The 15,197-nt window shown below is 41.1% G+C and overlaps 1 protein-coding gene across 5 annotated transcripts in view; it reads right to left on the reverse strand.

Moving 5' to 3' along the window:
* Positions 1–15,197, reverse strand: part of LOC102959166 (ankyrin repeat domain-containing protein 62-like) — a 114,548-nt gene that overhangs the window by 73,606 nt on the left and 25,745 nt on the right. For all 5 annotated transcript variants that reach the window (XM_042977118.1, XM_042977117.1, XM_042977119.1 and 2 more), the window contains 3 exons: positions 11,604–11,676; positions 4,740–4,869; positions 4,358–4,419 (listed from right to left, as the gene is read on the reverse strand). In XM_042977118.1, the coding sequence (XP_042833052.1) occupies positions 4,358–4,419; positions 4,740–4,869; positions 11,604–11,676 (265 nt within the window). The remainder of the gene's footprint in view (positions 1–4,357; positions 4,420–4,739; positions 4,870–11,603; positions 11,677–15,197) is intronic.

The following is a 15,197-nucleotide window of genomic DNA, read 5'->3' on the forward strand; positions in this document are numbered from 1 at the left end:
GCATCCCTCTTCTCCCCTAGACTAGCTAAGATAAACAGAGAAGCTGCCTCAGGTCTGCTGTTAACAACCATCTGCCAGGCGCCAGGATTTTGTTTTATATTGACCCAAACCCCCAACACCCTGTATCTTCAAACCCCCTTTCCCTCATGCCCATGAGTTCATGTTCACAGATTGGTTGTCTCTTTGTGCACGTCCATCACCATGTTTGGAAGCCTTCTGATCCTAATAAAAACAGAGCAAGGACCCTTAATCCGGGCTCCTGTGTTCTCGGGGACATTAGCTGTCTCTCCCATTGTAACCCTCCATCCCGCTGCTGTCTTGCTAGACAAGCAAGAACCCTAGACCCAGAGTCTACAGACACATACTGAAGCAATAAATAGACTGCTTTAGCTGGGAACATTTGTGTATATTCCTTCTCTTAGTTATTGCTTCTTTCCCATTTTATTGTTTATGGAAATGCAATTTATATTTAAGCCAATATGTTTTGTAAAAAACCTGGAGATTATTATGTTTTTTAAGCAGTTTCTTTATTGGTTATTCTGGTTCATGAGGTCACATGGTACTTACATAGCTAAGTTGGTTTCCCAGTTCATATACTACTTGGAAGACTGACACAGAAACTTTAAGGAAAACAAATCATAAGAATGTTTTCCTGAACTCCTATTTGTTAGATAGCAGAAATAATCTATTTCCAGACACAATTACTTATTTAGACAATTCCATTGTATGCACACTCTTGTTCTCTTGAGTGGAAAATCAGAATGGATCAGATAATTGCTAAAGAGAAAAAACAAGAGTAACAGCAAGGCGGACCTCTATCTCTTTTGGAGGTTGAACTTTCTCTCTTTCCAAAGACAGGAACTCTACTTGTGACATGCCTATCTCATTCTTAAACCTTTGCATATCTTGATGTAATTCTTCACTTAGATATACTTCAGATGCTGGAAAACGAGATGCTGAAGAAGAACTCACAATTTCTAATTCAGAATCAATACTTTTATAGTTATGAGTACTGGCATTATCTGTATATAATGGCTTCTGGAAAAAAGTCTTGTACTGGTTTGTTTTCTCGTAAGTGTTTGTGACAGCAGAAATATCATCCCTTTTTGTTTGAACCGTGCGTTTCATCACATCGCAGCAGGCAAGCCACAAATCAAAAAGGCTCTCTGAATCACTAGACTGAGGTCTAATTTACAATCGGTGGTGTTTGGGTCCATATTTTTTGCCATTTGCATGTCAAACTCTTGGCCTTCCTTCACTTTAAATGTAACTAGTGGGTTCCTTGCTTTTTTTATTTTCTATATCATTTTAAAAATCCTCATTGTTGTTAAAAAGATGCTCAATGTCTGGTTTGTTCTCATTTTCATAGTCTGATTACTTTCTTTCTTTCTCTTTTTTTAATATGAAATGTATTGTCAAATTGGTTTCCATACAACACCCAGGGTTCATCCCAACAGGTGCCCTCCTCAGTGCCCATCACCCACCCTTCCCTCCCTCCCATCCCCCATCAATCCTCAGTTTATTCTCAGTTTGTAAGAGTCTCTTATGGTTTGGCTCTCTCCCTCTCTAAGGTTGTTTTTGTTGTTTTTTTGTTTTTGTTTTCACTTCCCCTCCCTCATGGTCTTCTGTTAAGTTTCTCAGGAACCACAAAAGAGTGAAAACATACGGTATCTGTCTTTCTCTGTATGGCTTATTTCACTTAGCATCACACTCTCCAGTTCCATCCACGTTGCTACAAAAGACCATATTTCATTCTTTCTCATGGCCAAGTAGTATTCCATTGTGTATATAAACCACAATTTCTTTATCCATTCATCGGGTGATGGACATTTAGACTCCTTCCATAATTTGGCGATTGTTGAAAGTGCTGCTATAGGGGCACCTGGGTGGCTCAGTCGGTTAAACGTCCGACTTCAGCTCAGGTCATGATCTCACAGTCTGTGGGTTCGAGCCCCACGTCAGGCTCTGTGCTGACAGCTCAGAGCCTGGAGCCTGCTTCGCATTCTGTGTCTCCCTCTCTCTCTGCCTCTCCCCTGCTCATGCTCTGTCTCTCTCTGTCTCAAAAATAAATAAAAACGTTAAAAAAAGAAAAGAAAAGAAAAAGAAAGTGCTGCTATAAACATGGGGTTACAAGTGCCCCTACGCATCAGCACTCCTGTATCCCCTGGGCAAATTCCTAGCAGTGCTATTGCTGGGTCATAGGGTAGATCTATTTTTCATTTTTTGAGGAACCTCCACACTGTTTTCCAGAGTGGCTGCACCAGTTTGCATTCCCACCAACAGTGCAAGAGGGTTCTTGTTTCTCCACAATCCTCGCCAGCATCCATAGTCTCCCGATTTGTTCATTTAGCCACTCTTGACCGGTGTGAGGTGATAGCTCAGTGTGGGTTTGATTTATATGTCCCTGATGATTTGCTTTCATTTAAAGAAAGCTTAGAAGATGACTGGCAAGCATATTCTGGGGACCCAGAGTATGAATGAGAGAGAATGACATTTTCAAGACTAGGCTCTTTTTGTTCAGGAAATGCCTGAAATACTACCGAGGCAGACACTCCAAATGCATCTTCTTCCGTATTTGTCCAATTCGAAGGGATTTCCTTTCAGTTGGTTCCTTGTTAGAGTGACCCTGTGGTGGTGGTTCTTCAAGATGAGTAGGAATGCTGTATTGTTAACAAATTTCACCAAACTTCTGCTTTCACTCACTGGCGATGAGTTTTAAGCTCTTTTTCCAGTCTAATTTGCCTTATTTGATCCACATTTCCTCAAAGTTTTGCATAGAAGCATGTCTTAAATATACAGATATATCATTCTCCCTATCACATTCCTTATCCATTGCTGGTCCTTGAGTCACTTTTTGCAGTTGCAAAAATGGATGGTTAACTTCCTTGTTTTGACTTTCACATGAATTTTCTGCCAGGATACATGTTTGTAAAAACACCTTATCCTTAAGTAATCAAGTACGGACAAAGAAAAATGAGAAAATAATTACAATTTTACTGTTAACTTTCTTAATCTATGTTCAGTTGTTCCCAAGTCACTGGATTGTAACTTCCTGTAAGAAGTGAAAACTAACTTGCCTCAGCCTAAGACAGAAGAAAAATATGAACTCATAAACTTAAGCTTGTCAGTTTTTGGAATTGAACAATTCATTACATGTTAAATCGACCAAAAAATTAAGTTAGATGGTTTTTAATGTTACAAACCTTAAAAACTATTTAGCTTACCATCCCTTATAACAAGCACTAAAGTGCATTTGAGTACTTTTTAAAGATTAATAACGAGAGAATTGGATAACTTTAAATTATTAGCAGCCAAATCAATTAATATCAAAGAGAAAGAAATGCGCTGGCAGTGTGAATCGGCTTAAGATTCTCTCTCTCACCCTGCCCTCACCTACCCACGTGCTCTGTCCTCACTCTCTCTCTCAAAAGAAATAATGAAAAGAAAAAGAAATCATAAGGCACAGAAAATACATTTACAGGATGGCACTCTATTTACTGAAAAATATCTGTGTGTAAGTGGACTCCCACAGTCCAAACCCATCTGGTTCAAGGGTCAACTGTATACCTATATGATGTCTCCACTAAGAGACTACAGGAACTTCACATAGCCCCAGATTAGAAAATCAAACACCCATTCCTACTTTCCCATTCTTTTCTGGACACTACTGCCATTTTATTGGCCTTCAGACATCTTCACATTTAAGACAAGTATTCTTGGCGGGCCTGGGTGACTTAGTCACTTAGGCGCCCAACTTTGGCTCAGCTCGTGTTCTCACAGTTCATGAGTTCAAGTCCTGCATTGGGCTCCTTGCTCTCAGTGCAGAGCCTGCTTCGGATCTTCTGTCCCCCCACCCCCTCTCAACACTAAACAAACATTCACCAAAAAAAAGTATCCTCAATATTTACTAAGTCAATATATGCCACTGTGATCATTTTGTCTTCTATTTCTATAGCACCCTTTACAGGTTACAAAACGTTGCCACATTTGTTCATTACACACAACCAAGAGGTGGGTATTAGTGCCATTTTTAGGAACGAGGTCATTGACATTCAAGCAAGTTTTTCCAAGGTCCCACAGCTAGGAAGTGACGGAACCAAGATGCTAGCATGTCTTTTGATTTCAAATACAGTGCTTGCAGCATTATGCAGCAGCTGCCTGGGCCTAAGAGATCAGGACCTTTTTACCTCCTTCCCTAGTTGTCACCTTAGAATAGGTCATCATTACTTTACTTATATTACTACAAGTATGACTGCGATGTTATTTTAATTATCCAAAAGTCAAAGTCAAAGCACCTCGTGGACGTTTTACCATCACTCCTCCATGCTTATACTTAAAAATAAGAAGAAGACAGTACCTCAGGAAGAGAAGGTGATTCTACATCTTCCTCTTCTCCCAATTCTAATGCTGACATCATATCTATAGGATACGGTCACAGATAAATTAATGTGTTACAGGAAAAATATGTGTTACTATGAATTTTAAACACAGACACATGTCTATCTCCGTTCATGACTATTTCAATAAAATAAAAGCAATAGCAGAAAAGATGTTCAGGGGGTTCAAGATTTTCCGGAAGCAAAAGGGGGCAGTACCTGGGATACTTATAAAGAAAGATAGCAACAGAAAAATATCTTCAAGAAAAAAAGGATAATATATTTGGATCTACATACTTTCAGATTTTTCTCATACTGGCATTTAATCATAGGAAAACAGCTCACAGAGATTCACTAGCTTACCACTTGTGTAATTTTCATGCACTCCACCAGCAGAAGTCAAACTGTCATTAACTGTTTGCTCTGGTGGCACATTTTCAATAATACCAACACCATCTTCCTTTGCTTCCATTGCTGACTTTGCTGTTCCTTCCTAGAAAAACAGCACAAAACAAAAACCCAACTTCAGAAAAACATCACATTAATTCTTTTTCACGCACTCACCCACTCAGAAAGACAAGCACACACTGTATCTGTCAAGTCATAGCCACGATCCGGGGACGAGCTGGAAATATAAATAAAAGACAGAGTCTGTTCTATATGCTAGTAGCGGTAGAGATGCATGAAAACAGGTAAGGACAGAACAATACCATCCACTAGTTCTGCAAGGGAAGTGAATCACGTACAGTGAACGCACAAAGGAGAAAACACTTACATTTGGGAAGCTCAGCAAACTTCCCAGCTCAGCTGGGAAGATAGGGCTGTATCTTAAAAGACAGACAAAGTACACGGGGAGGGTGTGAAGGGCATTCTAGAATGAGCAAAAGGATCAACTATGAAATAATATAGTAAGTGACAACACCTATGCAATATGGCAAAACTGGAACAGAGTTATTGGGAATGGGATAGATAGAGAGATATTACTGGAACATCAGGACGAAACCAAAAAAAAAAAAAAAAACAAAGAGCAGTGTTATGCTAGAACATGAATTTTCTCCTTCAGGTAATGGGGATGCATTGAATAAGCAGAGGAGTGACATCGTCACAAGTATATTTTAGAAAGGTCACCCTGGCAGCAATGTAGGATGAACGTAAAGGAAGCAAAACCAGAAGAGTACTGCAAAATTATAGGTGAGCGAGTGAATTACAGGAATAACATATGAAAAATGGTAAGCAGGTACAAAATATCGAATGTGGTGAGTGACTGGATGCGGTCATTTCAGGGCAGTTCAGAGTCCAGGACTTTTCCTGTTTCAGGGCTGTTATTTTTTAGGCTAGGGAACACAAAGGACAGAGCAGATTACAGTCAGGAAAGAGGAAAGGGAAAGGGTCAGAAACAATGTCTTGAAACTAGGGCATATTAAATTTAAAGTGCCCAGGGGACTTCCAAAGAAAATGTTAGGGCCGCCTGAATGCCTCATTCAGTTAGCACCTGACTCTTGATTTTGGCTCCAGTCATGATCTCACAGTTCAAGGGTTCAAGGCCCCCGTCTGGTTCTGCGCTGACAGTGCAGGGTCTGCTTGCGATTTTCTCTCTCACCCTCTGTCTCTCTACCCCTCCCCACGTGTGCTCTCTCTGTCTCTCTCTCCAATTAATAAATGAATAAACTTTAAAAAAACAAAAAGAAAGTTCAGATCAATGAATTTCAAGTAAGAAAAGGCCATCTGAAATATCTATAAAACATATTAAACTGATATAATAATGCAATCCTACACAGAACTGTGAAATTGTGAAACGGAAAGTAAAAGGAGGCGGGAGGTGTTAGGATGGCAGAGGAGGGGGATCAGAATTTCCCTTGTCCCTCAAACACAGCAGTATTGAGGTCACAACACTTGGAATACCAGCAATACAGGCTGCAGAGGGACAGGAAAATCTCCACAGGTGCAAAGAGACAGCGTGGCAGGACAGAAGGGTGTGTATGCGAATTGGCAGAAATAAAATGGACAGCTCAGGCATGGAGTGGGGGAAGTCCTTTGGTGGAACAACGAAAGGAAGAGAGAGAGAGGCTGTGGGAAGTGTATTTGGATATGAGAAAACCTGTCCGGGCCACAGACCAAGGAGATGTCCAGAGAGCCAGTTTCTACTTTGCAAAACAGCCTTAGAAGCTAAAAAAAAAAAATTTTCAAGGCTGCCAGACTTTCTCTGGACCAGAGCTGCCACCTCCCATGCCTGGTGGGGAGGGAGTCGCCCGTAGGCTCTCAGGGCAACACTGGGAGAGAACACCTTGAGTATGGTGGAAAGAGGAGGTATTGCCCTCCCCAAGGGAAAAAGAACCTGCAGGCACGACCCAGAGGCCCTTTGTCCACTGCGCAGAGTGGCGCTATTCCAGAACCAGGTCTGAGCAAAGCGGGATCCTACAGGGTTTTGAATTCCAGCTCAGCGCTCAGGGAGCACAGGAGACTGTGCAGCAAGGCAAGCTGGCCCCCCAGGCTATTCTGTGAGGACGGCCTAAACAGTGAGTTTTGAGACACCTCGTGTGGGCAGGAGAGACTGGGGTGTCGCCATTTCTCTCCCCATGACCAACATCGTGGGGCTTCAGGGGATGGACAGTGAGCCTCAGTGGAGGCAGGCCCATTACACCAAACCTTGCCTCTCTGTGCCTGGTAACTGCTTCTCTATGGGAGTGAGACTGACACTGATGGGACCAGACAGCCCCTCCCCTAGACCAGCACAGCCACCAGTCCCAGGCACCAACAGACAACGCTCCTCTGGTTTTCTATCTTAGTTAGTTTGTTTGTTTGTTTGTTTGTTTGTTTGTTTTCATTTGAATTATTATTCTTTTTTCTTTTCGTTTTGAATGTTTATTTCTTTATTTGGAGAGAGAGAGAGACAGTGATCAAGCAGGAGAGGTGCCGACAGAGGGAGAGAGAGAGAATCCGAGCAGGATCCATGCTCTCACTGCAGAGCCCGATGGGGGTTTCTAACCCACCTACAGCGACAACATGACCTGAGCCAAATTCAAGAGTCAGACGCTTCACCAACTGAGCCACCCAGGAGCCCATCTTTTCTCTCCTTTTCTTTCCCTTTCTTCTCTTTTCCCTTTTTTCTCTTTCTACTCTCCTCTTTCCTCTTCTCCCTTGGGAATCAGCCCAGTAGTCTCGGGTTGACTTTGGGTCAAAGCTATTTATATGTATTTATATTTCCCCTCTGTTCTTCTGTTCTGGTTCTTTGTTTGTTGGTTTCATCGGGGACGTTCTCTATACTTTTCCAGATCTCCTTCTTCATTTTCCTCCCTCTGTTTCTGGATTAAGCCCTATAGCTCCTTTGAGTCACTGCCTGGTCTCTTTTTCCACTCCTGTCATTTCTCTCTTGTTTGGGCTAAGGATTCTTCACCACCCTCTTCTCCTTTTTTCCAAGATTACTTCAACAAACAAATCAAAGCACACTGGGTGGAAGGCCCAAACCACCACTCCAAGTAGCGAGAAAAGCAGCCAAAGACGCACCAACAGAGTGCACACGACACACTCCAAAAACACGTGTTCAACTGTCAGGCCCTGGAGAGTGTAGGACCCCTTTGTAATATAATAGTACTCGCAGGTGTGGGACACAGAACAAGCTAGTAAAACACATAAAGGACAGGAAACTAGCCAAAACGACAAATCAGAAGAATTCTCCTCAAAAAAAAAAAAAATTCCAGGAAGAAAGACAGCCAGAGAAGTGCTCGAAAGAGACAGAAACAATATATCTCATCAAGGTTTTGGAATAACACTCAGAAGACTCATAGCTGGGCTTGAAACCAAGCTGCTTCAGAGATCAAGGACCTAACGAATCATCACGATGAATGCTGAAAATGAAATGTTGTAAAGGAGATACAAAATAAACTAGATGCAGTGACAGCAAGGATGGGAGAAGCAGCAGACAGAATAGGTGAAATAGAAGATACAATTATGGACAAAGATGAAGCAGAGAAAGGAAAGAAAGGAAATTACTAGACTACGAGGCAGGTACCAGAGACCTAAGTGATTCGGTGAGATGAAATAATAGCCACATCACAGGAGCCCCAGAAGAAGAAGAGTGAGAGAAAGGGGCAGAAGGTTTATTTGAACAACTTATAGCTGAGACCTTCCCTCATCTGGGGAAGGAAACAGGCATCCAAGTCCTGGCGGCACAGAGAATTCCCTTCCAAATCAACAAAACCAGGTCAACACCACGACATGTCATAGCGAAACCGGAAAACTACAAAGATAAAGAGCGAATTCTGAAAGCAGCTAGGGACAAACGGGTCTTACTTAATCTACAAGGGAAGACACATAAGGGTAGCAGGAGACCTGTCCCATGAAACTTGGCAGGGCAGAAGGGAGGGGTAGGAAACGGTCAATGTGCTGAATGGGAACATATGCAGCGAAGAATCCTTTCCCCAGCGAGGCTGTCATTCAGAATCGAAAGAGAGAGAAAGGCTCTCCCAGACAGACAAAACCTAATGGAGTTCATGACCACTAAACCAGCCCTGCAGGAGATCCTAAGGGGCGACTCTGTGAGTGGAAAGCAGCAGAGACTAAGAAGGACCAGAGGCCTCACCTAAAGCATGAAGCCTTCAGATAACACAATGACACTAAATCCGTATCTTTCACTAATCACTCTGCATGTGAATGCACTCAATGCCCCAATCAAAAGACACAGGGAATCAGAATGGATAAAACACAAAACAAAACCAAAGAACAAGATCCATCTACATGCTGTCAACAAGACACTGATTTTTGACCCCAGGACACCTCCAGATTCAAAGTGAAGGTAATGGGAGCCACCTATCATACTACTAGAAGTCAAAAGAAAGCTGGAGTCGCCATACTTCCACCAGACAGACTAGATTTTAAACCAAAGACTGTAGTAACAGATTCAGAAGGGCATTTAATCATAATTAAGGGGTCTATCCATCAAGAGGAGCTAACAATTGCAAATGTTTATGTCCCCAAAGTGAAAGGCCCACACAGATGAATCCATTAATCACAAACATGAATAAATGTATACATACAAATACCATGGTTGTAGCCGACTTTAAGACTCCACGCATGGCAACAGGCGGATCATCAAGGTAGAAAATCAGTAAGGAAACACAGATCCAATGTGTCATTGGACCAGATGTATTCAGATATACATAGATATATATTGGACTTAACATATGCATTTAGATACATGGATATCAATACAGATGTAGTGAGATCTTTTCATTTAACAGCAGTAGAATGCACATTCTTCTTAAGTGTACATAGAACATTCTCCAATACCAATGACATCCTGGGTCACAAAACAGCCCTCCATAAATACAAAAGGACTGAGATCATACCTTGCATATTTTCAGATCACAACAACGAGCACTTGCTCATTCTTTCCCTCTCTCCCTCCCTTTCCAAGAGAAATACAAACATTACAAAAACATTTAGCTCAGCTCCTTCCAACGAAGAGGAAAAAAGAATAATAAACCTTGTGGGGCAATGAGTCATGGACGAAAACCACACACAGACCGTAGAATTCCATAACCAATATGTTGACAAGGGAGTTGACAGAAAGTGATGTACTAAAAGAACAGACACTAAAGAAATGGTTTCTGCAAGGAAACATTAGGCTACGGGTAAACGATTAAAAAAGAGCATGGTGGGGGAAACACATAGGTGGCTCAGTCAGTTCAACGTCCACCTTCAGCTCATGAGTCATGATCTCACGGATTGTGGGTTTGAGCCCCATATATATATATATATAGTGTATACATAAAACAGAGTCTTTGATTCACAGAATACCCCTGATAATACTGACTTTTATCACTCTACAGTTATCTGGTTATAAATACTGTAATAAAGAATTTAATTTTTTTCACTCTAAAAGAAATTGTTCAATTACTGGCATCTATCACTTCCTAAGAGCTATAAATTATTACTACACTAACAAAAGAACAGAACAAGAAAGGTTCCTAACACATCAACTTTCACTATGGAGAAAGAATTGGGAATGAGAATTCTAGGAAGAAATGTGAACCTTCAAAGGATGTATGTAATGGGACACAGATGGGGTTAACAAAACAAAGGCTGAGGAGTTTTTCTCTGCAATTCTAAGCTCACAATGGGAGGATACTAAAAATATACTGTAACCTTCTTTCTTATGTAACTGCTGATTTCCTCAATAGAATTCATTTGCGTTTTTACATATAAAACACCAAAACGGAATATAAACTGAAGCCTTACTTTTTAAATTCACATATTTAATTGTGATATATCATGTGTATTTCGTTACTTTTCAAATTCCATTCTACGGAATTCCATTTCCCTACTCATTTATTCACATTCAAAAACTATGACATTGCTTCTTCCAAGCAAGACTTTATTCTAGGAGCTCCACGAGTCAAACAAGTATGTTTCCTAACCTGCAGTAGCTTCTAATGATTTCGGGGCTTTGGAATGAATATTTAAATAAATATCAGATGTCTGAAACTTTAAATTTTAGAATCTGACACAAGGACTAGGAGGAGATAGTTTTAAAAGCTAGAATAGGAAAGATTTCTGAAATTAGAAATTTGACAACTTGGCTATGAAGAGCCTCTGCTCATAGAGCTACTCTCTTCAGCAAAATACGTATTCTTCAGGGAGATGCACAATTGTAACTTACTCTTCGTGGAGTTATCTCAAAAATACAGGGGAACACTTTTGTAAGGTAAATGTTGAGAAATAAGGTAAACACCTAAATTTCTACATTTTCTAATATTATTTTAGTCTAAATGTAGAACAAAGGATAGAGACAAGGGAAGATCCTGTATCTCACCAAAATAAAAATTGCCTGGGGCGGAGCGCAACCTACAATAGATACTTGGATCCAATAAGATTTCATTTAGTCATGAGTATTATCAGTCATGTTAGTATCACAGTAAGAATCCTTATCCTTAACCAAATGTCATATTTCCTCCATTATGGGAAAGCTTTTCCCAATATAATTGCACGGTCATTATATATTTTCCAGCCCATTCTTTGATCAGCCTCCACCTCTAGGATTTACCAAAGGAAAACCAAACAAAACAAAACATTCAACGCGTCATGTATCTGTAAAGTGGTTTGTTCTTGCTAACTTTCCGTTACACACGTAAAATGATGATACACAGGCTACTGTTAAATTTTCAGAGTAAGTAAGAGAGAAAACTAAATTCAGAGCAGGAAAGTGAGTTTCACAGGAGGGTACTTTACCTCGGTACCAAAATCGAAGTCTTGGCTAGCTGATGTAGGCCATGAATCATCAGGACCAGGTTTCTCGGAAAGCCTTTAGAGCAAAAATATACAACAAAAACATGTTCATTTATTGAAAAACAAAATTTCAAAAATTAAGGGAAAGGTCGGCTACCTGTTTCTTCAACCAAGTTTCTTGGTATAATTAAACGTTGGCCTCTGTTTTCTTCATTAAGTTTTACTTTAATTCCAGTAATAGTAACATCCAGTGTTATATTAGTTTATGAATATAGTGATTCACCAACTCCATACTCACCCTGTGCTCATCATGACAAGGGCACTCCTTCATCTCCATCACCTCTTCCACCCCTCCCACCACTCACCTCCTCTGGGAACCATCTGTTTGTTCTCTGCAGTTAAGAGCCTATTTCTTGGTTTGTCTCTCCCTTTTTTTTCTCCCTTTGCTCATTTGTTGTTTCTTAAGTGCTACATGAGTAAAATCATATGGTATTTTTCTTTCCCTGACTTTGCTTACCATACTACTCTTGGGCTTCAACCAGGCCATTGCAAATGACAAGATTTCATTGTTTTATGGTTGAGTAATATTCCAGTGTGTGTGTGTGTGTGTGTGTGTGTGTGTGTGTGTGTACGGATATACTTATACACACACATACATAAATATAGGACTTCTTCGTTCACTCGTTTGTCCATGGACACTTGTGCTGCCTATTGGAAATAATGCTGCAATAAACACAGGGGTGCATGTGTCTCATGGAATTCGAGTTTTTGTATTCTTTTGGGTAGTATCCAGTAGTGCAATTACTGGATCATAGGATAGTTCTGTTTTCAATTTTTTGAGGAACCTCTATACTGTTTTCCACAGGGGCCTCACCCATTTGCATTTCCACCAACAGTGCCAGAGGTTTCCTTTGTCTCCACATCCTCGCAAACACTTGCTTCTCGTGTCTTGGAGTTTAGCCATTCTGACAGGTGTGAACGGCGTATCTCGTTGTAGTTTTGGGGAACATCTTTTCATGTGTCTGTTGACCATCTGCATGTTGTCTTTGGAAAAATGTCTGGCTATGTCTTCTGCTCATTTTTAAACTGGGCTTTTTTGGAGGGGGGTATGTTGCCTTGTATCAATTTTTTATACATTGTGGATACTAACCCTTTACAGGATTTGCAAAACATTTGCAAATGTGTTCTCCCATCCCAGAGGTTGCCTTTTAGTTTTGACAGTTTCCTTCACTGTGCGAAAGCTTTGTAGTTTGATGTAGTCCCCATAGTTTATTCTTGCTTTATTTCCCTTGGCTCAGGAGACATAACTAGTAAAATGTTGCTACAGCCAAATGTCAGAGAAATGACGGCCTGTGCCCTCTTCAAGGATTTTTTATGGTTTCAGGTCTCACACTTAGGTCTTTAATTCATTTTGAGTTTATTTCTGTCTATGGTAAAGAAATTGGTCCAGGTTCATTCTTTGGCATGTGGCTTGTCCAGTTTTCCCAGCACCATTTGGTGAAGAGACTGCCTTTTCCCCACTCGATAGTCTTTCCTGTGTGTGGAGGGTTAACTGCCCATACAGTTGTGGATTTCTTTCTGGGTTTTCGGTTCTATTCCATTGAGCTGTGTGGCTATTTTTTACACCAGGACCCACCATACTGTTTGGATTACTACAGCTTTGGAATAAAACTTGAAATCTGAGATTGCGATACCTCCAGTTTTCCTCTTTTGCAATATTGCTTTGGCCATTCAAGGTTTTGTGGTTCTATACAACGTTTAGGATTGTTTGTCTAGCTCTGTGGCAAATGCTGTTGGTATGTTGACCGGGACTGCATTACATCGGTAGATCGCTTTGGGTAGTGTCGACACTTTAAAAATATGTATTCTTCCCATCTGTGAGCATCGGATGTCTTTCTCTTTCTTTCCGTCATCTTCAATTTCTTTCGTCAGTGTTTTACGATTTCCAGGGTACAGGTCTTTCATACTTTGGACCCTGTGTTAAAAAAGCTTTCAGTTCGCTATTTTGCCTCCACCTCTCCTAACCTGTGAAATCTCCAGGAAAGACCCAGTCTGAGTTTCCATAACCAAGTGTGACAGGCAGGGAATTTTCTGAAATGGTTGAGAATTAAATGTATAAAAGTTACCACAATGACTTCTCACCTCACATCTGTCAGAACGGCTCAGTTTCAACACACAGGAAACAACAAGGGTTGCTCAGGGTGTGGAGAAAAAAAACCCTTGTGCACTGGTCATGGGATGTAAATTGGTATCGCCACAGCGAAAGCCAGTATGGGGGGGCCTCAGCAAATTAAAAACTCAAATACCATAGGATCCAGTAATTCCACTACTGGGTATTTATTTACCCAAGGGAAATGGAAATACTAATTTGAAAAGATATATGCACCCATATATTTATTATAGCATTATTGACAATAGACAAGATATGGAAGCAACCCAAGTGTCCATCAATACATGAACAGACCACGTACACACACACCCATACACACACACACACACACACACACACACACACACACACTGGAATATTACGCAGCTATAAAACAGAATGAGATCTTGCCATCTGCAACATCATGGACATACCCAGACGGTATGAGGCTAAGTGAAATAAGTCAGACAGAGAAAGACAAATCCTATATGATTTCACTTCTATGTAGAATCTACAAAGGGGAACAAATGAACAAACAGAGAAAAAGCAGAAACAGACCCATAAATGCAGAGAATTGACTGTTGCCAGGAGGGAGGGGGGATGGACAAAATGGGTGAAGGGGAAAGGGAAGATCAGGGTTCCAGTTACAGAGTAAATAAATCACAAGGCTCAAAGGTACACCATAGAGAATCTAGTCAGTGATATCGTAATAGCATTATACATTAACAGATGGGAGCGACACTTATGGCGAGCATGGTGGAACATCCAGAGTTGTTGCATCACCTATTACATTGTGTGTCCGGTAGACCTCCGTTTAAGTAAATATGCCAAAGTGAAGGTTTCTATGTTATGAGTGGAAGTACTAACTAGAGATTAAAAGATTAAAAGTTCCCAAGGCCAACTTTGTTCCTACACTGGTCTTGCCTTATTGAGGTCCATAATAACTAGCAAGACCTTCCAAGCCTTCAGGGGCATTCAGCTACCCAAGGAGAGAGACTGCGATCAAAATGGTCCTGGTAGTTGTGCCTCCATTTCTCTCTATGCTGCCTGAATATTTTCTTCCCTGTGAGCTCCCACTCCTCCATCACTCTTCGGCATGGTTCAGTGACATTCTCCAACCTTTCAATCTTTAGCCTAGGAAGGCACAGACTCCTACAACAAGGATGGGCTCAAATGACCGAGGGTAGGAGCCATGTCCTGCTCCTGGGGAACAAGCTAATTGAGAGTCTCAGTCATCCACACAGTCACCTCAACTTAGGCATGTTATCACCTATCCAGATGAAGCTCCCCTACTGATTTGACAAGTCAGTCCTACCCCTGCCCAGCCCTACAGGTACATGGGAAGGGCATCACAGATTTAGGAACAGAGGTGGAGTGAGGAGACAGCTTGCCTTGGGCCATACATCTCTGTAGTTCAGAATCTCCACCCCCCCACCCCCAATTCCTTG

The sequence above is a fragment of the Panthera tigris genome, assembly GCF_018350195.1.
Source record: "Panthera tigris isolate Pti1 chromosome D3 unlocalized genomic scaffold, P.tigris_Pti1_mat1.1 chrD3_random_Un_scaffold_51, whole genome shotgun sequence".
Taxonomy (NCBI): Eukaryota; Metazoa; Chordata; class Mammalia; order Carnivora; family Felidae; genus Panthera; species Panthera tigris.